Source organism: Anoplopoma fimbria, chromosome 12, assembly GCF_027596085.1.
Source record: "Anoplopoma fimbria isolate UVic2021 breed Golden Eagle Sablefish chromosome 12, Afim_UVic_2022, whole genome shotgun sequence".
NCBI classification, from domain to species: Eukaryota; Metazoa; Chordata; class Actinopteri; order Perciformes; family Anoplopomatidae; genus Anoplopoma; species Anoplopoma fimbria.
This window is the reverse complement of record NC_072460.1, coordinates 26,008,898-26,034,633: the sequence shown is the minus strand read 5'-3', so window position 1 is coordinate 26,034,633 and position 25,736 is coordinate 26,008,898. Positions and strand designations below refer to the sequence as shown.

The 25,736-nt window shown below is 41.7% G+C and overlaps 1 protein-coding gene across 1 annotated transcript; it reads left to right on the top strand.

Moving 5' to 3' along the window:
- Nucleotides 1–1,927: 1,927 nt before the first annotated feature.
- Nucleotides 1,928–25,736, top strand: LOC129099459 (neural cell adhesion molecule L1.1-like). The gene is given in 28 exon segments (XM_054608707.1): nt 1,928–2,012; nt 4,472–4,574; nt 6,009–6,178; nt 7,269–7,391; nt 7,815–7,985; nt 8,531–8,645; nt 9,571–9,755; nt 10,442–10,573; nt 12,014–12,157; nt 12,251–12,362; nt 13,473–13,633; nt 14,612–14,771; nt 15,378–15,505; nt 15,607–15,708; nt 16,091–16,297; nt 17,110–17,180; nt 17,275–17,500; nt 19,371–19,477; nt 20,383–20,644; nt 20,733–20,855; nt 21,534–21,710; nt 21,798–21,911; nt 22,466–22,615; nt 23,444–23,575; nt 23,692–23,764; nt 25,458–25,642; nt 25,645–25,671; nt 25,674–25,736. Coding segments are annotated over 27 exon segments (3,675 nt in total). The 5' UTR covers nt 1,928–2,012; nt 4,472–4,497; the 3' UTR covers nt 25,715–25,736.

The following is a 25,736-nucleotide window of genomic DNA, read 5'->3' as shown; positions in this document are numbered from 1 at the left end:
CTCCAATGTTCACAAGCTTCAATAGTTGCTTTAAAAATATAATTTATTATGTATACATCTGCCAGATCTAAAAATGTTAACACTAAACGTATCAGCAAAGTGTTCACTGAAAAGTGTATTTGACACAACGCTTAAGTTTGGAGTTAGAGTTTGGTATTGAATATTGAAAAAGCATGACATGATACTTTATTAATACTGAACCGAAACCTCGATCCTTTTGCAAACCTTAAAAAAACATTTAAAAACAGAAGTAATACACTGTACTTATTTTATACAAAATGTTCACTAGCAATAAAATGACAGCTTTCTTGGTTTGTTATGAAGGATTAGCTTATGGTGGCTAATGTTAGCAAACTTAAGGTAGATCCATCTTGATTTCTGACCTTTTGCCACCTTTGTATTTGTCAGTTGTATGATTTTATTTGGATAGTAGAGAATGACTTTTGGAGTTTCACATCTTGGGACCTGAAAATGTATCCATCATTAGGTCCATATAGGTCCATCATTCACCTCTACCTCCTCCCCACGACCAGCATGAGCTAACCAGCAGCACCTCCTTCACTAGAATAAAGGAAACATCCATTTAAAGGAAATCAGTCGGAAATTCCAACGTAATATTAAGGGAACCTGATCGGCTTTAGAAAATCAAATCTGTCTTTGCTTGTTTGTTCTGTTGAGGGATGTCCTTGAATTATTCCCACTCTTGTTTCCTTTCATGAAAGTATTCCCATAAAAGGAGCCGAAAGCCTGATTTCAAAGGGCTTCTGGTTTATTTTTAGAGTCACTCTGAGTTTCTGAAGTGCAGAGAGGATTTTACAAGGATTTTACAAAAGCTTCACGATGAACCCACGGTAATCCCGACCTCCAAGTAAAAAAGAGAAAGAAAACAAGAAAAAGACCAAATTTGGGAGGTTTGGAGCTGAACGGTGAGGCGGTGATATAAAGGAACAAAGGGGGGGGGGGGGGCTGATCCATCTGTGTCTGCTTTCACCCCCCGACACGCCTGCTGTCACGGGTCAGTGTTCAGTCAGCAGCCAGGGACAAAAGAAAAGATGTTTAGATGTGGCAGAAACACACACACACACACACACACACACACACACACACACACACACACACACACACACACACACACACACACACACACACACACACACATCACACACTCTCTTTGTAATGTCATTAGGAGAGAAGATGTTTCCTGCTGCTCTGATCTGATCTTCTATCTTCATCAGGATGACCTCATGCCTTCGTCTTTGACTCACACACACACACACACACACACACACACACACACACACACACACACACACACACACGTCTATTGTCTTAGATCAAAGAAATATTTGTATTCCAAACTGTGTCTGGATATTTAAATGAACTCACACACACTGGAGTTAATTGTGAATTTCTAATTTGTAGGTCAACATGAAGTCACTTTTCTTCCCCGTTTGGAGTAAATTAATAAATTGTCTTGTTCCGGGATGATTTATGTTTGATGAAGTTAACGATGTCTTTCTCCCCTTTCCCCCTTCCTCCCCCTCATCCCTCCTTTGTTCTCGGGGTCAATCCTCCCTCCTCTTCTTCCTCCTCTTCTCCTCCACAGTCGGCAGTGGGAGCAGAGATTGTGAAACCAGACAAACCGACACACATCAAGTTAAAGCGGCTTGTTTACTCGTCTCCTCTCTCCAGAGGCTCCGGATCTCCCTGAACTGTGTGTGTGTGTGTGTGTGTGTGTGTGTGTGTGTGTGTGTGTGTGTGTGTGTGTGTGTGTGTGTGTGTGTGTGTGTGTGTGTGTGTGTGTGTGTGTGTGTGTCTCTATGTGTTGATGAGTGTGTCTTGCATCACTTTTCATGGGACATTGAGAGATGTGTGTGTCACAGCGTCGGTGGACGGGCTATAGGGGGCCGAGCTCCCCCGCCCTCCCCCTGCTCCTCCTCCTCCTCCTCCCTCTGTCCTTCCTCTCCTCCACGCCGCCGCCGCTCAGGGAGCCATCGTCATCCCCAAAGACTGTGAGTACTCCTCCTCCTCCTCCTCCTCCTCCTCCTCCTCCTCCTCCTCCTCCTCCTCCTCCTCCTCTGTCCCTCCTCCTCCTCTTCTTCCTCTTCCTTGTCCTCGTCCTCATCCTCTTCCTCTTAGTTTTCCTCCTCCTCCACTTCCTCTTCCTCTTCCTTTTCCTCCTCCTCCTCTTCTTCCTCCTCTTCCTCTTCCTTGTCCTCATCCTCATCCTCTTCCTCTTCCTCTTCCTTTTCCTCCTCCTCTTCTCCTCCCTTCCCTCCTTGTCCTCTGTCCTCTTCCTCCTCCTCCTCCCTCTTCTTCCTCCTCTTCCTCTCCCTCCTCCTCCTCCTCCTCATCCTCTCCTCCTCTTCCTCTTCCTCCTCCTCCTCCTCCTCCTCCTCCTCCTCCTCCTCCTCTTCTTCCTCCTCTTCCTCTTCCTTGTCCTCATCCTCTTCCTCTTCCTCTTCATTCCTCCTCCTCCTCCTCTTCCTCCTCTTCCTCCTCCTCCTCAGTTGTCTATTGCCAAATATAAACGTTGTGTCTGAGTTCATTTTTTCATTATGAGCCAATATTTTTATTAATTTCAGCGTAAAATGAACTCGTAATGCAGTTTGAAAGCTCTGACTGTTTTATAAATAAAGATGTGTTTGAATAGAATCAAAGTAGACACAAGTTCATTCTCATACTGAGCTGAAATGAAAAGAAACTCTCTGGTGACACGTTTGTCTTTCCTTTCATTTGTCTGTTTTCTCTGCTCTTTGTTTGAGACGTCTTTGGGATAATCGTGCAAAGAAAAAAAACGTTTCAACTCATTCACATAAGCCCAAACACAAACACACTTATCCTCAGGATCAGGTTTAGAACGACCCAGGAGGTTAGGGTCAAAGGTCAGCAGGATCAGCCGCGATGGTCCCCGAGGAGGAGGAGGAGGAGGAGGAGAGGAGGAGAGGAGGAGAGGAGGAGTCGGGTTCAGCTCGACCTTCAGCCAAGGACCTTCTCCTCATGGGTGTGGCAGAGAGAGAGAGAGAGGAAGAGAGGGAGGGATGGAAGTGAGAGGACGGGAGAAGGTGAAGAGATGAGCAGAATATAGAGGAGAGAGAAGGAGGGAGGGGGGGGAGAAGGAGGCGCAGAGGGGAGAGATGTAAATCGATCTGAGACGCCATCGTGTCTGAGCCAGAGAACGAGAGAGAGGAAAGGCCGCTCCTTCTCGACACATCATTATAAATGTTATTCATAATCAGATAAAAGAACCTCCGTCCACGTCTCCACCTCATGTCTGTGTGAGTCTGCAGCATTTTAAACTGTGTTTCCTCTCTGCTCTCCTTTCCTTTGCTTCCGTGTGGACAAACAGATAAAGTGCATAACAGTAAGTGACTCTCCTTGTTGTCATGACGAAGACAGTGTGTGGAGCAAACACTTGTTATGTGCAACCTTTGGGGGAAAACGTTGGATATCTGGAGGTTCTGGACACATTTCTCTGTCCGAACAGACAGATAGCAACGTAAAAGAAGTGATGATATTTCTCCAAAATGTCTACCTCTCTAGAATAATAAAGAATATATATTTTAACTCTGCCCTGATGCATGTTTTGAGCTGTTAAATCATAGTTAAATTATGGATTTACCCCAAACAGAAGCATTTAGCTCTTGTTGTCTAGTGTGGATTCTTTTTTTAAATATTCGCTTTCTTGCAGAGAGTTAGTTGAGAGGAGTGATTCTTCTGTAATATCGCTAAATACAGCTAGAAGGTGCTTAGCGTAGCTTAGCATAAAGACTGGAACCAGAGGGAAAAGCTAGCCTGACTCTGTGCAAATCAAGTCAAAACTTGTTTTATCAATCCGTTCAATAACGTTCTGGTTTTACTGGAGTTACCTGGTTAAGCTAAGCTAACTCGCTCTGGTAGCTCCAGCTTCATATTGAATGAACGGACAGACAGACGCCTGAGTCACAAAGCTGCAGAACAGCTGTGGTTTCTGCAGTTGTTCACTCTTTCAACACATTTTTCTTGTGTTCATGGATCTTCAGGCACTTAGAGCAGGATGTGGCTACAGTCCATTAGATGCTGTTCATTTGTGAAGCTGGTTTGACTGTAATCATGAAATCTGATCTAGATATTTATTCATTTAATATGAATTATTTAGCCTTTCTGACAGTCTTTATAAATCTAAATAAACCATTATGACCGCAACAAAGTTGCCTAAACCTCAGGAAGATGGACACAGGAGGAACCCTCTTCCTGGACGGACAGACAGGAAATAGGTGTTGTTTGTAAGTTGATAAATAACATCAACTTTTAAATAAATTAAATGAAGATTATTTGTATTCCTGTATTATCTTGCCTGCTGTAGTTACTGTACATTACAAGTAATAATGACGGTGTGTGTGTGTGTGTGTGTGTGTGTGTGTGTGTGTGTGTGTGTGTGTGTGTGTGTGTGTGTGTGTGTGTGTGTGTGTGTGTGTGTGTGTGTGTTCAGTGTCCCAGCCTCCGGTCCTGACAGTGATGCCGGAGTCGTACACAGCCTTCTCTCAGGAGGACGTCTATCTGCCCTGTGAGGCCTCCGGTAACCCGCCACCCACGTACGTACCAGTGTGTGTGTGTGTGTGTGTGTGTGTGTGTGTGTGTGTGTGTGTGTGTGTGTGTGTGTGTGTGTGTGTGTGTGTGTGTGTGTGTGTGTGTGTGTCTACATGTTTGTCCACATCCTCCCTCTGCCCTTTTTCCGTTGTCATGGCGATAAATGTTCCACTAATGAAATCACAGCAATAATAAAATCATCTCTATGGTTTTCCGTTTGTCTTTGTCTTCTCCTCCCCTCCCACTCCTCCCTGCTTTTTCTCTTTCTCAAACTTCATCTTTATTATTTTAAATTATAGGACCGGCGATTTTCCGTATTTTTTTAATATTCTGTATTTCTTATAAATGTCAACAAATGCCAGGAAAATCCCTTAATCCATTGTTTAAAACACCACAAATATATATATGTTATTTTTTTAAATGCTAGTTTTGAATGAATCCTTCCAACAGTGTGTGTGTGTGTGTGTGTCTCAGCCTGACATCTCTTATGAACTTAAACAAGCACACATAAACCAGAGCAAAAGTATAGTGCAGAGGCAAATTACTACGAAAACAATAATTGCAACAGACTAATCCGAATATAGTAAGTGCTACAAACTACTACGAATAGGATAAGTGCAGTCCTTCAATAAGTGCCACAAATACAGTAAGTGCTGTAGAGCACCAAATGTGGATTCATCCGCCTGCTGAAAATAGCACCAAATGTGGATTCATCTGCCGCTGAAAATAGTCCCCCCAAAAAAAAAATATCTTATATAAAAGTATATATCTTTGTTTGTAAAGATGTATGTCTTCAGGAGGAACCAATGGGATTTGAGCTGAGAGACACAAACAGGAAGTGAGACAATATTGAGAGACGGAGGGCTCTTTCTCATTTCCTGATATTGTGCCTCCATTCGCCTTTCCTTCTAATACATTTAATACTTGACTTGTTTCTTTACAGGCTTCATGTAAAGGCAATAAAGTAATCCATGAATATGAGATATGAGTTTACAGAAAATAACAATCCCTCCTCGTCATTGTAGAGGTTGGTTTATGGCTTTTTACCAGTTACTCCTACAGTCTGTAGGCTTATCTATGAGTGTTGCCTTTTTGATTCCTCACAGTTCATTTTGTTTTTAGCCCTCTGGTATTTCAGAGAGCAATGCAGCACATAGAGTATGAAGTATAAAGTATAAACGACTCAGTTCATGCTCTGAGCTCGCACTCCGGCGCCAAGTGTGATAATAAACAAAGCTTAACACGTGTGGTTTGTAACACAAAGACAATTCATCCTAAGGGCTTTGACTTCAGTGACAAACGTCCCCAAGTCTTCATGAAATGTAAACTAAAGTAGCGTCTCTGTCTGCTGTGTTTAGGAGAATCTCTTGCTGTTAAATTTGTCCCTAGTCTGCTGTTAGCATGATGAAAATCTTCCTCCTCCTCCTCCTCCTCTGTAGTTTCCGCTGGATGAAGGACGGCGAGGCGTTCGGCCCTGAGAGCACAGAGTCCGGGACGCTGAGGGCCGAAGACGAGGAGCCCATCGAATCGTTCGAGGGCTACTACCGCTGCTACGCCTCCAACATGCTGGGGACCGCCGTCACAAAGACCATCCAGGTCATCGTGGAGGGTGAGTCACACACACACACACACACACACACACACACACACACACACACACACACACACACACACGCGCACACACACACACACACACACATTTCCATGACTCAGTGAGGTTGACTGGGGCCACCTGTTCTGCTCTCTCATCTCTTGTTACCGTAGCAACCGTTTCCTGCAGACAGAGCTGCAACGTCATTCAGATCACAAGGTGTGCATGGTGTCGGGAAAGTCACGTGACTGTGTTCAGCCTTCGATGAACTAGATCAGAGGACCGGTGTGGTTTAGTGACGTTGTTTTGATTTTAATATTTCGGTTCAGCCGGCGGCAGAAACACTGTTCGCTTTATGACCCCGTCAGAAAGCAGCTGGTGAACATCGAGGAGCATTTAGCAGATAAAGAGACAGACGTTTCCTTCCCTCGGTTTATTGCCAAGTATGTTAGCACATACATGGAATCTGACTGGGCGGTTGGTGACACTGAACATATAAATATGAATAATGAATCATTAGGTTTCTTTGTGACTGCAGGATGTTTGCTCGTTTGCTTTATTAAATAAATAACTGCACGCAGTTTCAGAAACTGAAATGATGAAGGATGAAGAACGACATGATGATGTCTCATTTACGTCCTCCCTTCTGAAATCATCATAGCTTCCTTTCACTTTGAGTGTTCCAGCAGCTGTGAAGCAATAAATACTGTGTACAGTATTTTTCTTCTGTGTTAAGAGAAAAAACTGTAGAGTAAGCTCGCTGGTAGAAAGCTCTGCTGAAATAAAAGAATGACTCACTGCAGGTTCTCTGCAGCATCTTGCAGCAAAAACAGTTAGAAAAAACGCTGTAATGCCACAATAACAGTTAGAACTGTTGTCTTTAAAGGGACAGTTCACCCCGAAATCTAAAACACTTCTTCTATAAAGTCCATGTTTGGACTGATGCTTTAAAGGGCGGAGGGTATTCCTGACCTTTACTGAATCAACAGGTTTGAGACGGTATCAGAATAGGCTGTGGATTCATTTCCATATGAAGATCTCCAGATGTGCTCAATGATTGATGAGCATTACGTTTTGTAACTAATAACCTGCTGCTTTGTGTTTTCAGCTCAACCAGTTCTTCTGAAGCAAGAGAAGGTTTATAAGAAAGCTCACGAGGGAGACAGCATCATCCTGTCCTGTAGCCCTCCTCAGAGCTCCACTCCTCCACACATCCACTGGATGGACAGGAGTGAGTCTGTCCTTCACTCTAAGCTTTGAGTCCTCTGTCCAGTGTATTAGCTGTCTCACAGACAGACAGACAGACAGACAGACAGACAGACAGACACGTCTCCAGTCTGCCTGTCTCTCTGCTTGTCTTTGCATCCATCATCCCCCCCTCCGTTCTGCATCGCTACACTGCATTGCAGATCATTTCCACTCTAACTAATGAATGCAGTGCCGTCAGCTGATGTCTGGGCTTTTTAGATTTTCCGTTTACTTGTCCTCCCTTCTGTCTCTCTCTCTCTCTCTCTCTCTCTCTGCCTCTTAAGTAGTCTGTTTTGTTTAACTCCCCCGTTAAAGTCAATACTGCAGAGCACTAAAGAGCGACGACCATCACAGTTTCTTTTCCCCTCCCTGTGTAACTTTGCCCCCGTGTCCTGTTTGTCCTCAGGGATGGTGCACATCAAGCAGAACGACAGAGTGATGGTCGGCCTGGACGGGAACTTGTACTTTTCTAATCTGCTGAAGAGCGACAGCAGAGACGACTACATCTGCAACGCCCAGTACACGGCGGCCAGGACGGTCCTCCCCAGTACGGCCGTCAGCCTCACTGTCATGTCCAGTGAGTGCACACACACACACACACACACACACACACACACACACACACACACACACACACACACACACACACACACACACACACACACACACACAGATAAAAGAAATACTAAAAGTGAGTGAAGCCCAACATCAGAGTCCTTTAAGACTTCAAACTGTGAAACCATTGCAAACTAATGTTCTTACAATGTTACATGCAGATTATGCAAATGAAAGGGGGAAAAAAACTAAGTGCAATTTTATCCACATCACATATTTAAGATGTTATTTGCTTTATTCCATCAAAGAGTCAAATAAATGCTGCACAGGCTGAGATATCCTGACTTTTGGTCAAATTCGAAAAAAACACTGGATCCTACATTTCCCACAATGCAATAGCATATGTCATTAGAACTGTTAATTATCCATCTATTTAGCCTTTGGGGAGATTATGCGTTCGGTCCAGGTGTATAGAAGTCTATGAGAAAATGACTCTCCCTTGATCTATTACCTCAGTAAACATCCTCTCTCTCTCTCTCTCTCTCTCTCTCTCTCTTCTCTTTCCAGGTAATGATGTCAGTCATGCCAGGAAGCCCCACCTCTTCCGTCCCATTGGCTCCCACACGGCTGTGTCGGCCCTCAGGCATCAGAGCGTCACCTTAGAATGTATCCCCAAAGGCCTGTAAGGATCCCACTGTTTGTGTGTCTGTGTTCAGTGTGTGTGCTGCTGTTAGTGTGTACTTCCCCTTTAAAGGCTCAGTCTCTGCATGCATGTAAATAAAGGCATCAACCAATCACGTCGTGCAGAACAAACACATTCTTACACTTACACTGTAGTTTACAACAACACTGAGGCTCCGTAGTCTGAACCAAGACGGCAAACTTTATCAGTCCTTTAAACATTGACAAAGGCAGCGTAGACCAGATACACTTCTTCTGTTCTTATCTTTCACAATAAAAGCCCCAGACATATCAACTGAAACCGTTTACCAGAGGGAACTCAAATTCAAAAAAAGACTTACTCTAATTTAAATTAAAATGTGAAATATTCATAAATGAGTTTGCAACAGTTCAACGTAGTGAGAGAAATATACAGCAGCTGTAGCAGAAGAGTCATTGAAAGTGTATCATGTGCTCAGAACTTCAGCATGAATCTTCATCATTAACCTCGAGGTAAAGCAGTTAAATATTTAATTTGTACCTTGAATGTTTTTTAGGTAACAATCCACACACACACACACACACACACACACACACACACACACACACACACACACACACACACACACACACACACACACTGCTCACACGGGTTTGATACTGATCCTTCTAATTAAATCATGTTATCTCCCCTCTGTTTCATTGCTATTTTGTGTTTCGCTCTAATTATCCTCCTTCCCCTGGGAGTTCCGTCTCCATGGCGATAAATGGGAGTTTCATAATAATCTTAACGATGAAATAGGACATTACATCATTAACGAGATCATCTGTGTTCATTCAGCTCATAACTTCCTCCATATCTCCCTCAATCGATCCGTCTCCATCCATCGCTCTTCCCTCCAGTGATCAGCTCTCCTTCTCTTTCTCTTTCTTTTTTTTATCTGCAGACCGACGCCAAAGGTGGAGTGGAAAAAGAAGGACGGAAACCTGGAAGAGACGACCGGCCGAGTGGAGTCCCACGACCGCTGGCTCTACTTCGACAAAATCACGCAGAACGACGATGGCGAGTACGAGTGCAGGGCCTTCAACATCCACGGCTCCACCTCGCACTCCTTCACTCTCACCGTGGAAGGTAGGCGGCTGTGCTTCTGACAAGCCACTGACACGGCTTCTATCAGCCAATCATAGACTGTTTATGAGACGTGGACGTAGTCATCGTGACGTCACCCATTGGATTGTGGACTGATGTTATGAGGACTTGAGTTCGCCGTCGCCATCTTGGCTTTATTGCAACCAGTGAACAGGAAGTGACCATATTTGGACTGAGGAGGAGTGCCGTAGAGACGCGTATACGTCTCTGGTGTCGACCTGTCAATCAGTGTGTAGCCCCGCCCTAAAGCATCCCCTGCTTTATGGTCTGTTTGACTCTAAATGGAGCATCATTTACTAAATGAACATCATGCTGTATTGAAGAAGACTTGAAACTAGAGATTGAGACCATAAACTCATGTTTACAATGTTTACTGAGGGAATAAATCAAGAGAGAAGTAGAGTCATTTTCTCATAGACTTCTATACAACCAGAGGAGTCGCCCCCTGGTGGACAGGAGAGAGAATGCAGCTTTAAGAAACTTTTTAAACGGCCAAAATGTCAAACTCGAGGCTTCAAAACATCAGTCCACAAACCAATTAGTGACGTCACGACAACTACATCCACCTCTTTTATACAGTTTATGCTTTTTGCCCTTTTTTTTGACCAATTTTATGTAAAGGATCGTAACTTGAACAGGTAGATAACAGGTGTTTGTGTTGTTTGCAGCGTCTCCTTTCTGGGTGAAGGAGCCTCAGAACCTGCTCTACTCTCCCGGGGAAACAGTTCGACTGGACTGTCAGGCTGAAGGCATCCCGACGCCCGCCATCACCTGGAGCATCAACGGTCAGCCCGTCTCAGGTACGGCTGTTTCTCATCTCTTCAAGGTCTCATTGGACCTTATTTGTTGTTAAGTGTGTCGACCAATCAAAGGTCCTTGTTTTATTTTTAGTAGTTAAAGGAGCTGAATTGTGTACTGAAATATGGTTTTAAACTAGGGCTTAAAAAGCTTACTTATTTTCAAACTTACTTACTTACTAACTTTCCTACTTTCCTACTTTCCTACTTTCCTAGTTACCTAGTTACCTACTTTCCTACTTACTAACTTACCTACTTACTTACTTACTTTCCTACTTACCTACTTCTCTACTTTCTTACTTACTTACTTATATTATTACTTACTTTCCTACTTTCCTACTTACCTACTTACCTACTTACCTACTTACTTACTTACTTACTTACTTTTCTTACCTACTTACCTACTTTCCTACTTTCCTACTTATTTACTTATTTTCTTACTTACTTACTAACTTAATAAATTACTTACTTTCCTACTTTCCTCATTACTTACTTTTCGACTTTCTTTCCTACTTTCTGTCTTTCTTACATCCTCAGTTACTTACTTACTTACTTGTTTACAAAACTTAAACTTGATGAAACAATATCTTCTTCAGCTTCTGTCAGAATCCTAAAGTAACGGATATTCTCCTCTTCCCCTTCATTAAGTGGACATTTCCAATGATCAGCACTTTCTTCCTTACAGTGAACACTGTTACACAAAGCGTATTGACCACAGGGAGATTTCAGTAAAGAGCAGCGATCATTTCCTGTCTCCGTCCGTCCAACATATTAGTCCTCTATAACAGAGAGCCTCTTAAGCTCCCATGAATTAGGCTACATCCTCGTGTTGAGATGGACTCACAGAGGTCTTTAACTGACTACCAGAGCGAGAGAAGGGGGAGGAAAGAGAGGAAGGAAAACTGAACAAAGGAATGGGAGAGAGAAGGAGAAAGGAAATATGTCTTATTCTCTTACTTTATTACTTTCTTTCTTTCTGGTTTACTTTCTTTTTTCTTTCTTTCTTACTTACTTACTCACTTTCTTCTTTTTCCTTCTTTCCTACTTTCCAATAGGCTCTTTCTTTCTTAATTACTTACTTACTTTCCTACTTTCTAACTTTATTACTTAAATAATAAGGGGCTTCTCTTAACGAGAAATCTACTAGAAAAACATCCAAAGAGGGAATATAAAACAAGACAATAAGAAAAGATATATTGTGAACGTTGTGGCTACACTAGAGTAACACCTGCACTGAAACCAGCAGTAAGAAGTCCAGCTGTTAAAAAGAGACGGAGGATCTCAGGTCTGTGACAGCTGCTGCTTCGTCTATTGGCTTCATCTTCCTGGTCAAACATTCCTTTGTGTTCGGCCTGTAAAGAGTTTCTCTTTCTGTTTGACAAACTCACAGTATTGATTCAGATTGCTCTGTCCTGTCTTTAACCTCCCCCCCTCTCTGTGTAGATGTGGATGAGGATCCTCGTCGGACCGTGTCGGGTGGAGTGTTGATACTGAGGGACGTTGAGTTTGCTGACACCGCCGTGTATCAGTGCGAGGCCACCAACAAACACGGCTCCATCCTCCTCAACACCTACCTCTACGTCGTCGGTACGTTCACGCTGCGGCGTTCGGCTCACTTTCCTCTCAGCCTGTTTGGAAAACATCTCTTCTCATAATATGTCATTTTGATGTGTCTCTCAGAGCTGCCTCCTCAGATCCTGTCCTCTGATGGAGTGGTGTACAGAGTCATCGAGGGCGGAGACATCACGCTGCACTGTGAAACCTTCGGCTCGCCACGGCCGCACGTCACATGGTGAGACAATGTTCAAACCACACGGCAAACTCCAGCTCTGCCGAGTGAAGCCGATGCGGAAGTGCCTTAGAACTTGCATTCTCTCTGCGGACCAGCAGGGGGCGACTCCTCCGGTTGCAATAAGGAGTCAGATTGTATAGAAGTCTAGGAGAAAATGACCCTACTTCTCCCTAGTTTTAATCACTCCCTATCTGAAATGATCAGACTGAACATATCAGCCCCAGGTATTTGTTTTCTACGGAGCAGCGCCCTCATGTGGCCGCATTAATAAAAAGCACTGCATGGCGTCTCATGAAGGACCTGAACACTCGCAGGTCTGATGCCACACTGCTGCTTCCAGGCTTTGTGTTTTTATTAAGATATTCTAAACTTGTGTAACTTTATTGACAACTTTCTGCTGGTTTTCAACTTGATTTTGAAACCTCAGATATAAAAGGACAAGTATGTACAACGTGGCTACCATCTGGACACCGAGGTCACGTCCTCTGTAATATTTATGGAATTTAGGGGGAGGTTATTATTAGTATTTTTTGAGGTGACACACATTATACACATGTTGTTTTTCAAGGTGAATTCTGATATTTCTTAGACTGATTTTCACATATTATGACCTTTTTTAGAAAAAATTACAGCAAATATTTATTTTTTTACAGAATTACAAACCCGGCAGTTTCTAGAACGCTTTGAAACAACATTTTGACATATAAAGACAAGATAAAACATGATTTAAGTGTTAAATAAATAAATGAAATGTTAATTTGTTGTTTGTGAAAGATTGCTTTGCACTGTCCATTCTTTAAGATAAAAACATTTAAATTATACAGCATGCTTTTTCCAGGTGAGAGGTTGTTTTACGGGCCTTGAACATTATTTTCCCAGTGTTGTATTGATTCCCTCTCTCCTCTCACTGGCCCATCATTTATTGATCGTCTTCCCTCTATCACCCATTCACTGATGAGCCAGGAAACACTCCCATTGGTCGGGTTACTGGGTTTTACTGCTGTTGCCCGTGTTAGTCATTTCTCGGTGTCCAATGTTGGAATAAAAGACTCATGAGGGACACCTCTGATTAATGCACATGACCATCAATATGTGTGCTGCTCTCTGCAGGGAGGGCGAGGAGCGGCTTCCTCTGCTGTCGGACCCTCGCGTCGCCCTGCTGACCAACGGCTCCATCACGCTGTCCGGCGTCGACCACCAAGACAAAGGAGAGTACACCTGCACCATCAAACACACCAACATCTCCGTCACTGCTCACCTGGAAGTCTTCAGTGAGTCTGATGTTTTATACTGATATATATAATGACAATTAAGGACTTATCAACTCTGACAGGGCAACTAAAACAACGTCTAAAAGCTGCAAACTGCACAGCTTCAAATAAAAACAGGAGGTCACTTCACTTTGTAAAGTTCTTTAAGAGAAAGTTGAGATGTGTGGTTGTATGAAGTTCTTCTCCATAGTCAGTGTTTTACTACAGTAGATGGAACAAATCAATCTACTGCTGTGTACGTATTTTAGATCCCTACAAGAATCAATATCAGTGTAAGTGATCGCTATATTTAGAATATGTTCACCTCTTTACCTTTCTGACGGGAAACTGAAGCTCTTATCTATGGTCGATTTAAAGCAACCAGATTTAAAGCAACCAGAACCTTGATGCAAAATGACTATATATATATATATATATATATATATATACCTTTATATACTTTCCTATATTCATAGGAAAGTATATAATGATAAGTAGATAGTCAACTGTCATTATCAGTCAGTATGTGGTGTGGAATTGAATCTGCAAGATGTCAATCACGACGTGTAGATGCTATCCTGAGAAAAAGGTCTAATCAGCCAAATGAAGTAAAAACACATAAAAACATATTTTCATTTGTGGCATCAGTTAAAAAAAAGTCTGATGAATTGCAATGCATATGATTCAGAATTCAAACACAATTTTGTGGGTTTTCGATTTAAAAGTACTGGACAAGTAAAGTAATGGAGAAAGAAAACATTACAAAGTTTTCAGACAATGAGAGAAAAATGCAATTTGGAGATGTCTGAATTAAATAATACATGTAACAGTAGACATGCAGTCTACTGGTGGTTCTAGTAATTTAAATGTATGAACTTTACTTTAATAGAAGTGTTTAAACAAACGGTCCTACAGATGTGCCAGATGTCCTCATCACAACACCAGCTCAGTATAATTTAACGTGACCGTGACCTCTGCTTTGTTCCCCGTTCCCGTCAGATCGCACCGTGATCCTGACGAGCCCGCAGGAAGTGAGAACGCTCAGAGGAACCAGCGCTCTGCTGGACTGTCGGTTCTACAGAGACCCTCAGCTGCTCAAGTACCAGATCGTCTGGAGGAAAGACGGACATAAGCTGCAGGAGTCGTCTCCAGATGACAAGTAGGAACACATGCTCAGATTATGCTCAGATTTTGTTTTAAAAAACATCCTTTTCACCTTCTAACCAGATGTTCTTCATGTTATTATTAAATATTTTCTCATCACTACAACCAAATTGTGATAAGATCCCTTTATCTTCTTATATCTCAGTACTTTCTCGTTTTTAAAGGGAAAGTTTAGGTGTTTTCTAAGTCTGGTCGTATGAGGTTCTTCTCCATAGTCAGTGTTTTACTATAGTAGATGGAAAAAATATATATTTTTTGTTATTTGTGTGAACTGAATTTGTGTGAACTGAGACACTCAAAAAAAGAATTTCATTCATTTCAGGTAGCTTTGCTACCTTGAGAAAAAAAAAACTATTCTCGGGAAACCCGGTGCAAATTTTAGAAACTTAAATATTGGCACAAAAGTACCAAATATTGTATTTCATATCAGAACTTCCATAAGACTAAAGGGACAGTTGAGATGTTTGTTTGAGGTTCTTCCTTAATTAAATCCTGAAACTGAAATATATATGATTGTGTGTGTGTGTGTGTGTGTGTGTGTGTGTGTGTGTGTGTGTGTGTGTGTGTGTGTGTGTGTGTGTGTGTGTGTGTGTGTGTGTAGGTACACGTTCTTTAGGAATGGCACCCTGAAAGTGTCGGACATCCAACCAGACGACAGCGCTTCTTATTCCTGTGAGGTCTTCACTGACCTCGACGACGTAACGGCCAGTGGCTCCATCACCGTCGTAGGTATGTCCCTCTCAGTATCTGTGAGTGTGTGTGTGTGTGTGTGTGTGTGTGTGTGTGTGTGTGTGGTTTTTCCCGCTAACAGTCTTTTGTGGGACCCTCAGCGCGACCGGACCCTCCAAAGGATCTGTCTCTGTCTGAGGTTCAGGACCGCAGCATCACTCTCAGCTGGATCCCAGGACACTCACACAACAGCCCCACCACAGGTACACACACACACACACACACACACACACACACACACACACACACACACACACACACACACACACACACACACACACACACACACACACTTTTCCTGCAGTTTGAAAAAGACTACACAAACATAAAAGAGTCTGAAGACCTTCTGACCTTCACTATATTAGCATAAACAAATGTAGTGTATATTATGATATTTTTGTTGTTTTCCTGCTGCAAAGAATTCCTCATTCTGGATATTCGCAATACTTAGGATGCTTTAAAATCAAAATATACCAGACTGGATCCAAAATGTTGTATGTCACTTTTCGCCGTGGGTTCGCTGAGTGTGCCAACCCTTAACAGGAAGTAGTATTAACAAGGTCGTGTCTGTGTCCTTCCTCTCAGAGTTCATCGTGGAGGTCAGGGAGGAGCAGCACAGAGAGGAGAAGCATTGGAACTGGGAGAAGTTGAAGAGCGTTCCTGGTGACTTCAACCACGTGGAGCTGACCCTTGACCCCTACTGCACCTACCGCTTCAGGGTCATCGCCGTCAACGAGATCGGCCTCAGCGACCCCAGCAGACCCTCGGGAAACTACAGCACGCCGCCAGCCGGTAAGAGGCACGGGACGCCGTCTCTGTGACGTCTGTGATGATTGGATTAGATTTCCATTAAGGTTGTCTGGTCAGAAGTTTGATTCCTACACATATCGCATATATATCCATTAAGTTAATTGTTAAAGGAATAATTCAACATGTTGGGTGATACGTTTATTCGGCATGGCTTCTTTAAGGCCTTAAACCCTGAACCCTCAGGGACCTAAATAATAATAATAATAATTCAATTTATTTAGGAAGCCCTTTTTTTAAAGAACGCAAAGACACTTTAGAAAAAGGATAAAATAACTTAACTGATAAATAGTTGAGTGTGACTGACTGTAAGGGCTTGAAATGATATAAATACAAATGGGACAGGACTTTGCTGTGGCATATCATGTTACCATGACAACGTCATAATATATTATGTACAATTGTGGGAATATAACATCTACACAAAAACATTAGGGATGGAATATGGTACATGAAATCAGAAATACAGGCAGAGATTAGATTAAACAGATGACAGACAAAAATGAAAATCAAGATAAAGCCAATTGCTGGTCAGCTTTGCTTAGCTAAGTTTAGCGCAGGCCGAGAAATAGTCCCTTGAATCCACAACTTGTATTTATATTTTGTTTTTTTATACGGATTAAACAAACAAAATATAAAATGCTAATAAGTGAGATTTGAATGTGGTGATTGGTGGGTTTAGTTTTCCCGTCTTTTTTCTGAACTAAGTAAACTGTCTGTTTTTTCATATTGAAGTGAGATATAAATAAATGTATTTGTCAAACTATCTTTAAAATGTCTCTTCCTCCTTCCTGTAGTTCCGGGGATGAACCCCCGCGGTGTCCGCAGCGACTCCACCGACCCAAAGACGCTGATCATCACATGGGATGTGAGTACTTCACTCTGAATGCGTCTCTGTGTAAACCGATGATGCATCCATGTTTAACCCGAATCCGTTTCATATTCCCTTTGTGTCTTCACAGGAGATGGACAAGCGCTCCCACTACGGCGTGGGCTTCCAGTACAAGGTGTTTTGGCGGAAGGCTGGAGGGACGAACGTCCACTGGAACCACGCCGACGTCCAGTCTCCTCCGTTCATGGTGAACAACACGGGAACGTACACGCCCTTTGAGATCAAAGTCCAGGCGGTGAACTCTGTGGGAGATGGACCGGCACCGGTACCGGAGGTCGGACACTCGGGAGAGGAAGGTAGGTCACCTGAACCCAGTATAGTACTGGGCCTATGAACGCTCAGTTACTGTGTTTCCAATTTGAAATCATCATCAACTTTATTTTTACACTTTTCATAAATATATCACACTCATACAAACACAGACCAGAGTGGAAAGTGAGAGGGAAAGAAATCTGGTGATTTTTTAAGTATAAATTATACAAATTTTGGAACTTCAGGAACTTGGCAGGATAAATTTTCTTGTTTAACTTTTTTCATCTGTGAAAACAGAAAAAAATGTTATAGAAGTCGACTTATTTGATTTATTTATTTATTTATTCATTCATTTAAAATATGTATTTTTTATGTGTTTGTTGTTGTAATACTCACTTCGGCCACCAGAGGCTGAAGTGCACCACTTCCCTTTCTCTAACTGGCCGATTATTGCAAATTAAAATACATTTCTAGCCGATATTACATAACGTGCTAACATACAAAGAATGTTCAAAGTGCACGGAGAAATTAAAGCTCACCTGAAAGCAAACATGAATGCTTTCAGTCTTATTAAGAACATGAGGTTAGTTAGTTAGTTAGTTAGTTAGTTAGTTAGTTAGTTAGTTAGTTAGTTAGTTAGTTAGTTAGTTAGTTAGTTAGTTAGTTAGTTAGTTACCCTAAACCCAAATAACTAACCACAAGACTGCTGGCAGGATTTTTTTTACCAGAGGTCATAATCAATAAAAGATCGGTGAGAATATAAGAGAAAGGAACTCCTTCAGACTAAGTGTAGTGTGTTTGAGGGAACGACATTTAGAGGCTCTTTATATGAGGCCCCGAATACTTTCTAGCACCAGAACTGTGTAATTACATCCGTCATAAAAAAGGTCAAAACCTCTTTAAATCATCTCACAATAAGATGTCTTCACATCACATGGAGGCTTGTTCTGCTACAAATGTCAAATCCAGTGAAAGAAGTGACAAACAGCCGGGCGACTCGTCAACAGGATGTCATCTTGTTTGTGGTTAAAAAAAAACAGGCGTTCTGCTGAGCAGCCTGTTCTCTGCTCTCACTGGTTCTTCTGAGGGAAAAATATCTTCAGGTCAAAAGTCAAGAGCCTCAATGAGTGGTGGACTCAAATGGTTTTGATTCTGTGTAACAGAACCATTCTGGTGAGTCTCAGTTTGGTGCATTTGTCTCCAAGAGGTCAAGATGTTTACGCTCACTCCGGTTATACAAGTACAATCGTGTGGAATGCTTTCACTGGGAGGCTCCATGAAAGGAAAGAATAGATAGTAAACATAAATAGACATGTAACAATAAATATAGTAACAAAAATATAAGAAGCAATTCAAAAATCCATCTTAGAAAAAACAAACAATCCATTGTTGCTTGTTGTTTCTGAGATCCTGAACTAGAAATACGAAAGTACAAAACTTTAACCTAAAAAGAACTACTTAACTTATGAAAAACCTCCAAACAAACCCTAACAAGTAGCCTTAAAATGAAGGACCTCTCGTGGTTGCGGCGGGTCGGGCTACATCCACACGGCTACATTATTTTGTTTTAACAACAACGAGCATATTTAGCGCCGTTTCAGAAATAATATCCGTCTATACTACCAGGCCTTAAAAACGGTATATTACATGACAAGTGCTCGAGTAACAGCTTGCCCCATACGCATGTCGGCAGTAGCAGAATTTACACCAGCTGCTAGTACAGACAACAAGGTTCATTCATTATTCATGTTGAATTAACCGCTTGTAGTCGAGGCTGATGTCGTTTGTTTTTCTTCGTGGAAAGGATTCATTTAGATTATGATCTTTGTTTTGTTGAACACTTGCTTATCTTTATTCTTTCAGCAAACTCACCCCTTCTCTCCCCCTCTCTCCCCCTCTCTCTCTCTCTATCAGAGCCGGAGGAAGCTCCCACCGGAGTCACAACCACCGTGATGAACAGCACAGTCAGAGTCCAGTGGAACGAAGCCCAGAACGTCAGAGGTCTGCTGCTGGGATACAAGGTACCAGTTACTACATCAACTCTCTGCCGGCCCATGTCACCAAAAAACTTGACACCAAAATATTTGATTATATTTTATTTTCACATATAAGACTGCATAAAATACAGGTTATTATGGCAAAAAAGTCAAGGAACTCCCCTCAACTTAAAAAGAAAAGAAAACTAAGCTAACATAATTTTGAAGAATACAACAACAAAAAAATGATGTCAACAAGAAGAAGAAAACACAAGACTAAAATATAATTTAAAATAAAAACTCAAAAAAACTTAAAAAAAGAAGTAAATATATATATATATATATATATATATATATATATATCTTCTGATGAAAATAACATATCTATACATATTATATTGTATAATTAAAATATATCATGCAAAAACATGTGATATGTAAAAGAAAATGTTCAGAATTTAACACAATTTAGAAACAAAAAAACTTTGATTAAAGACTAAAATATAGTTTAAAGTATGTATATATTTGTTAATGTATAGATATATATATTTATACTAGTATTGTATATTAAAATATATCATGCAAGAAAACATAATTTGGTGGAGAGCCAAGGAAGGACTCACAACTTTGTTATCACTTTTCTAACAAATTCTAAAAAAGCATATTATTTTGTACAATATGTTATGTTTGCAGAGATATAAAAACTGAGAAAAGCAGCAAATCCTCACTTTTGAGAAGCTGGAACTAAAGAATTTATGGTACTTTTGCTTGATAACAATTAATAGCTATTCCATTCCAATTTCTTGCAAATAAAATGTCTTTTTCGGCTAATCGTTTTCAGAAAAGCGAGATAAGGATTAGTCACGCCAAACATTCCAGGCAGCACTAAAGCATCAATCACTCCTGGTTGAACTGCACATTCATTTGATTTATCTGCCTCCGTGTGTCAGATCTACGTCAGGAGGTTGGGTCCACGAAGCAGTCGGGTCCGGAGGTCTTTCTTCAATCTGCACAGGGAGAAAGAGAGATCGGAGCGAGGGAAGGAGAGAGAGAGGGAGATGAAGCAGGAAATAAACAGCAGCGGCAACAAGACCTCAAAGGATCTGATGGGTCTGCAGATGTACTCTAACTATGAGCTGTCCATCAGCACCTTAAACAGCAAAGGGGAGAGCCCTCAGTCCCCCCCGCACCACTTCAGCACCCCGGAGGGAGGTGAGTTACCATGGTGACAGTAAGATATATAAACGTTATATATAGATATGCATTCATCAGATGTGCTAACTGGTGTGTGTGTGTTTAGTGCCTGATCCTCCTGCATCGCTGAGGTTTGATAGTCCCTCAGAGAAATCCCTGATCCTCTACTGGACCCCTCCAGTTCAAACCAATGGCATCCTGCTGGGATACATACTCCAGTATCAAAAGGGTGAGGTTTTATACTAGCTATTATATAGATATACATATACATTCTAAATAAATGTAGACTTCGGACATTTTTGCAAACCAAGGACAAATTGACAGATTGACAGTAAGTGACAGAGCATATTGAGAGACCGTTACTGTAAGTTTATAATAATAATAATAATAATAATAACGAGTATAACAAGAGAGAAAGTCCACAAAGGCCTAGCTGGAGACCAGGAGATCGCTGTTTGACTTTATTTATTTACGCTCGTCACATTGTTACGCTACTTTGTTAAGATACTTTGTTAAGATACTTTGTTAAGATACTTTGTTAAGATACTTTGTTAAGATACTTTGTAGCAGAAACTATCAAGCCCAAAAAATCTATTTCTGTGGTGAGTTGTGCTTTTATCACCGTACATCTTGTGTCTCCTTGCTCTAACGTTATAAAGTATTAAGCAAACATCCTCTGGTTGGTGCTCATGGTTAAAAAACAATGTAATCCAAATAGATGATAAAAAGCAAAAGGGGTGATTCTAGTTTATCATACAGCGGTTTTTAGATTCGTGATATCAAGATATTGTTGTCATAGAAACATTTTAAAAGCCCTTCAGAGCTTTGTGGATGAAACGCTGGGATGGATCCTTGTTACTTTCCACCAATGCTGAGGAAACTCTCTGGTTTGTGTGTTGCCGTGCAGAGGTGGAGAGCAGAGACAGCGAGCTGAAGATAGATACAATCGACGACCCCGATAAGACCCACTATGAGTTGGACACTCTGGACCCCAGCAGCCATTACATCTTCAAAGTGATCGCTCGCACCGCCACCGGAGCCGGACCCCCCATCACGCGGAGGGGCGCCACCCTGCTGGAAGGAGGTGAAACTGCTCTCCTTTTGTTTATGTCAACTTTATTCGTAACCTTTCACTCAACCCCTTCTTCTTCCCGTTCTGGTCTCCTTGCAGTTCCTCCGTCCCACGTCAGCATAGTTTCCAGCAACACGTCGCTCAACCTGAGCTGGGTGCCGGGAGAGCGAGACAGGAACCACGGCTTCATCATCCGCTACCTCCGGAAGAGTCGTAAGAGAAGGGTGGATGAGGGGGAGGGAGAAGATTTTATTGTTACATTACATTACAGTCATTTAGCAGACGCTTTTCTCCAAAGCGACTTACAGTCAGTAGTATGTTACATATCATTCACCCATTCACACACTGATGACAGGCTACCATCAAGGTGCCACCATCAGACTCTAACTAACATTCATCATCCAGTCCACACCGATGGCCTTCAGGAGCAACTTGGGGTTAAGTGTCTTGCCCAAGGACACATCGACTGCATAATGACCCTTAAGAGAAAAATAGAGGAAGAGGAGAACGCAGAGATGGAAGTGATGCCGATGAGGATGTCATTAAAAATGAATAACCGAACACATGCTTATAGCTTCATGCATTTGATGAGTCACTACCTCATAAATAGAAATAAGGAAGAGCAGATGATGGCAGAGAGTGAGGAAACGTTCGCTTTAGCTTTACTAATCTATGACTAATCTGTGTGTGTGTGTGTGTGTGTGTGTGTGTGTGTGTGTGTGTGTGTGTGTGTGTGTGTGTGTGTGTGTGTGTGTGTGTGTGTGCAGTCGGGGGCGAGTGGACGGACTCGGAGGTGGTGAACTCCACGCAGGGTTTCTATTCGCTGACGGGCCTCCAGCCAGGATCTGAGTACCACCTCATGATCAAACACGGGAACAACACTCAGTGGGAAAATATGACGAGGACCATCGGACCAGGTATTTGTGTGGAAAGAATGATTCCGGAGATTCTCCTAATAATAGCTGGAAGGCAGGTACAGATGATTTAACAGCCAGTCGCTAATAAAGCTAATAATTCCACTTTGAAATCATAGAAAGAAGACGTAATCCAGTGAGAGTCGTTTGTAATTCAATGTGTACTCTGCAAACAGGAGCTGCTAATATTAATCGGCATTCTTTAAATTATGATATTTTACCAAAAAACAATTATAGGCTAATAAACACAGAGCTCAAGTTGTAGCCCAAAGGGAAGCCAAATGATTGCATGTTAACCTCAGACTTCCTGTTTACATTCTAACAAATGATTGGACAAACATTAAAACATGAGAATCACCCAAATAGAAACAAGACAAAGAATACTTATCGGAGTGAGAAAACCCATTGATATTAACTTTGACTGGGTTAAAGGGTAGTTGCATCACTACAACAACGCTCACTCTCTTTTGTTAAACAAAAATACTCTTCTCATATTTAGCTACCATCAGCAAAATGTCAACATAATAAAGGTCACTTCCACGATGAGAGAAGTTACAGTTACATGAAAAATCAAGAATGTTTTCTTCAGTGTATAATCACCTGAAAATAATTGTGGAGGTTACTTTGTGGCTTTTTGATAATTGCTCTTATTGTCTTCTTCTTTCTTCAGAGTTCATTTTGTTTGTTCGCCGTCTGGCGTTTAAGAGAATAACGCAACAAATCTTTAGAATGAGCCAGTTTCAGTTGGCTGTGATCTGCAGCATCACCACTAGATGGCGCCAGATCCGACACACTGCACCTTTAACTTATTGATCTCTCTCCGTCTCTCAGTGCCGTCGCTGATACGCGATGGGTTCGCCGCCCAAGGCTGGTTGATAGGACTCATCAGCGCCATCTTGCTGCTGGTGCTGATCCTGCTCATCCTCTGCCTCATCAAACGAAGCAAGGGCGGCAAATACGCAGGTGGGACGGACGACACGCTCACACACGAGCAGCTGAACACACACACACACGATCACGTAAAGACTTCAGTCTGCTGTCTAGAGTTTGATGTTGAGGTTTTTTGATTTCCCCCTCAGTGAAAGACAAAGAAGACAAGGAGGTGGACTCTGAAGCCCGGCCCATGAAAGATGAGACCTTTGGAGAGTACAGGTGGGTTTATCCTCAGGAGCCAAATTTATCTTTCCCTGAAGGTTGACAAATACATAACATCATTAACACATCATCTCATCATCGTATAATATTAGTTGAGTCAGTTTATTTGTCCAATTTTGAAAGTAAAGCAGAAATAGTTGCCAGATCTTATGCAGCTTTCTGGTTGATTAAAGAGTTGAATGCTTTAACTGTTTCTGTCTTCAGGATGCTGATTTTTCGTGCAGGGATTTGATTGGATGCATTTAAAAACATTCGCTATCTACGTAGACAGAGAACTAACGGTGTTCCAGTGAAATCATGAACAGATAGGGGGCGCTATCATGAAAGTAAAAACTATGTCTCTCTTTATTGGTTTCAGATATTTTTATGAAAAGAGAACACGGGACATGATGCTGTAGCATACGGCATAAAAAATATATATAAATTATGGGGTAAATTTCCACGAAATTATTCTGAATTTTATAGATTCAATTCATATTTTAACGGGATTTTCATTGAGATTAAAGTAGAAAAATTTGTAAATTTATAACTTTAACCTCAGAGAATATTCCAAAAAGATTCTTGTAAATTTTACATTTTATTCTCGGAAATCCAGAGTTTTTTTCACGTTAATGTACTACTTTAATCTAGAAAATTATTTTCTCTGAATATTACCCCATGATATTTGAGTGAAGTTGGACTTGGTGGAAGCATTAAGTAGCAAGTAAAGTACCTCAGAATCGTACATTAAATGTACTTTACAGAGCGGAGAGTGAGGAGCTCACTGCTTTTAACAGGCAATCCACTCCGATAAACGTCCTCACTAACACACCCACTGAGAACAAGTTCCTCCTCATCCCACTGCTTCAAATATTAATAACTTTATTTTGGAATGAAATCTAATGCACTAATGCAGCTCGCCTCATTTGACCTTCGGCTCTAACTCTCTCCGGCTCTCTTTCCTGTTTTATCTCACACTTTCTTTCCTCTCCGTGGCGCTCTGCCTGCAGATCTCTGGAGAGGTGAGGAAGTTAACCACCTCTTCTAACTCTTTCATGCATGTTTTACTTCCTGTTTCCTTTTATTGACTGTGTTGTAATGGTGTGTGATTAGATTTAATTTACCTTGTTATGTGAAAAAATCAATTTTCTCCATGTAATAAAATGTTGTATAAATCAGGCTATGAATGATATCTGAACAAACCCCTCTGTGTTAACCTTCAGAATATAGAGAGGAATGAAGCTGTAAAGTTTGGTGTATGTAAGAGCTACTGAAGTGGAGATTTATGGATCAGAGTCTGAGAAAAAACTCATTTAGAGAAAACGTCCTTTAAAGAAATGTTTAGTTAAATTACATACATGTTGAAGACACTACAGGTGAATAGGGTAAAAAAAATAACTAATAGATATCAACATGAAACTTCACCAGTTCATTACTGACATTAAGATGATTCTTTTTTGTATTACAAGTTTTCTTAAATGTTATGTTTAAATATGTAAATTAGGCATTATCTAATGGTATCTTTTGGTGGATTTAGGAGAAATCTGCAGACGTAAATAGAGAAAATAGAAAAATGTATGTTTTCTTTTGACTAGTCTGAAAGAGACGTGTTAAGGAAGACAAATAGACCAAAATCTCCTGAAAGGCACAGTTTTTTCCTGTAGTCTCTGAGCCCGTTAGAGTTGACCTGGTTTCTCTGTCGTTCCTCCAGCGATGCGGATGAGAAGCGTTCGGACAGCCAGCCGTCTCTGTGCGGTGAGAGTAAGATGGGCAGCGACGACTCCCTGGCCGAGTACGGAGACAGCGTGGACATCCAGTTCAACGAGGACGGCTCCTTCATCGGCCAGTACAGCAACCGGGCCCCCCGCCCCCACGGCAACGAGAGCTCCGGCCCCGCCTCCCCGTCAACGCCGTCCCGCCTCCCCCACCGCTCCATCCATGACGAGCATCATCAACCGGCCCAGCTAGACACACACACACACACACACAC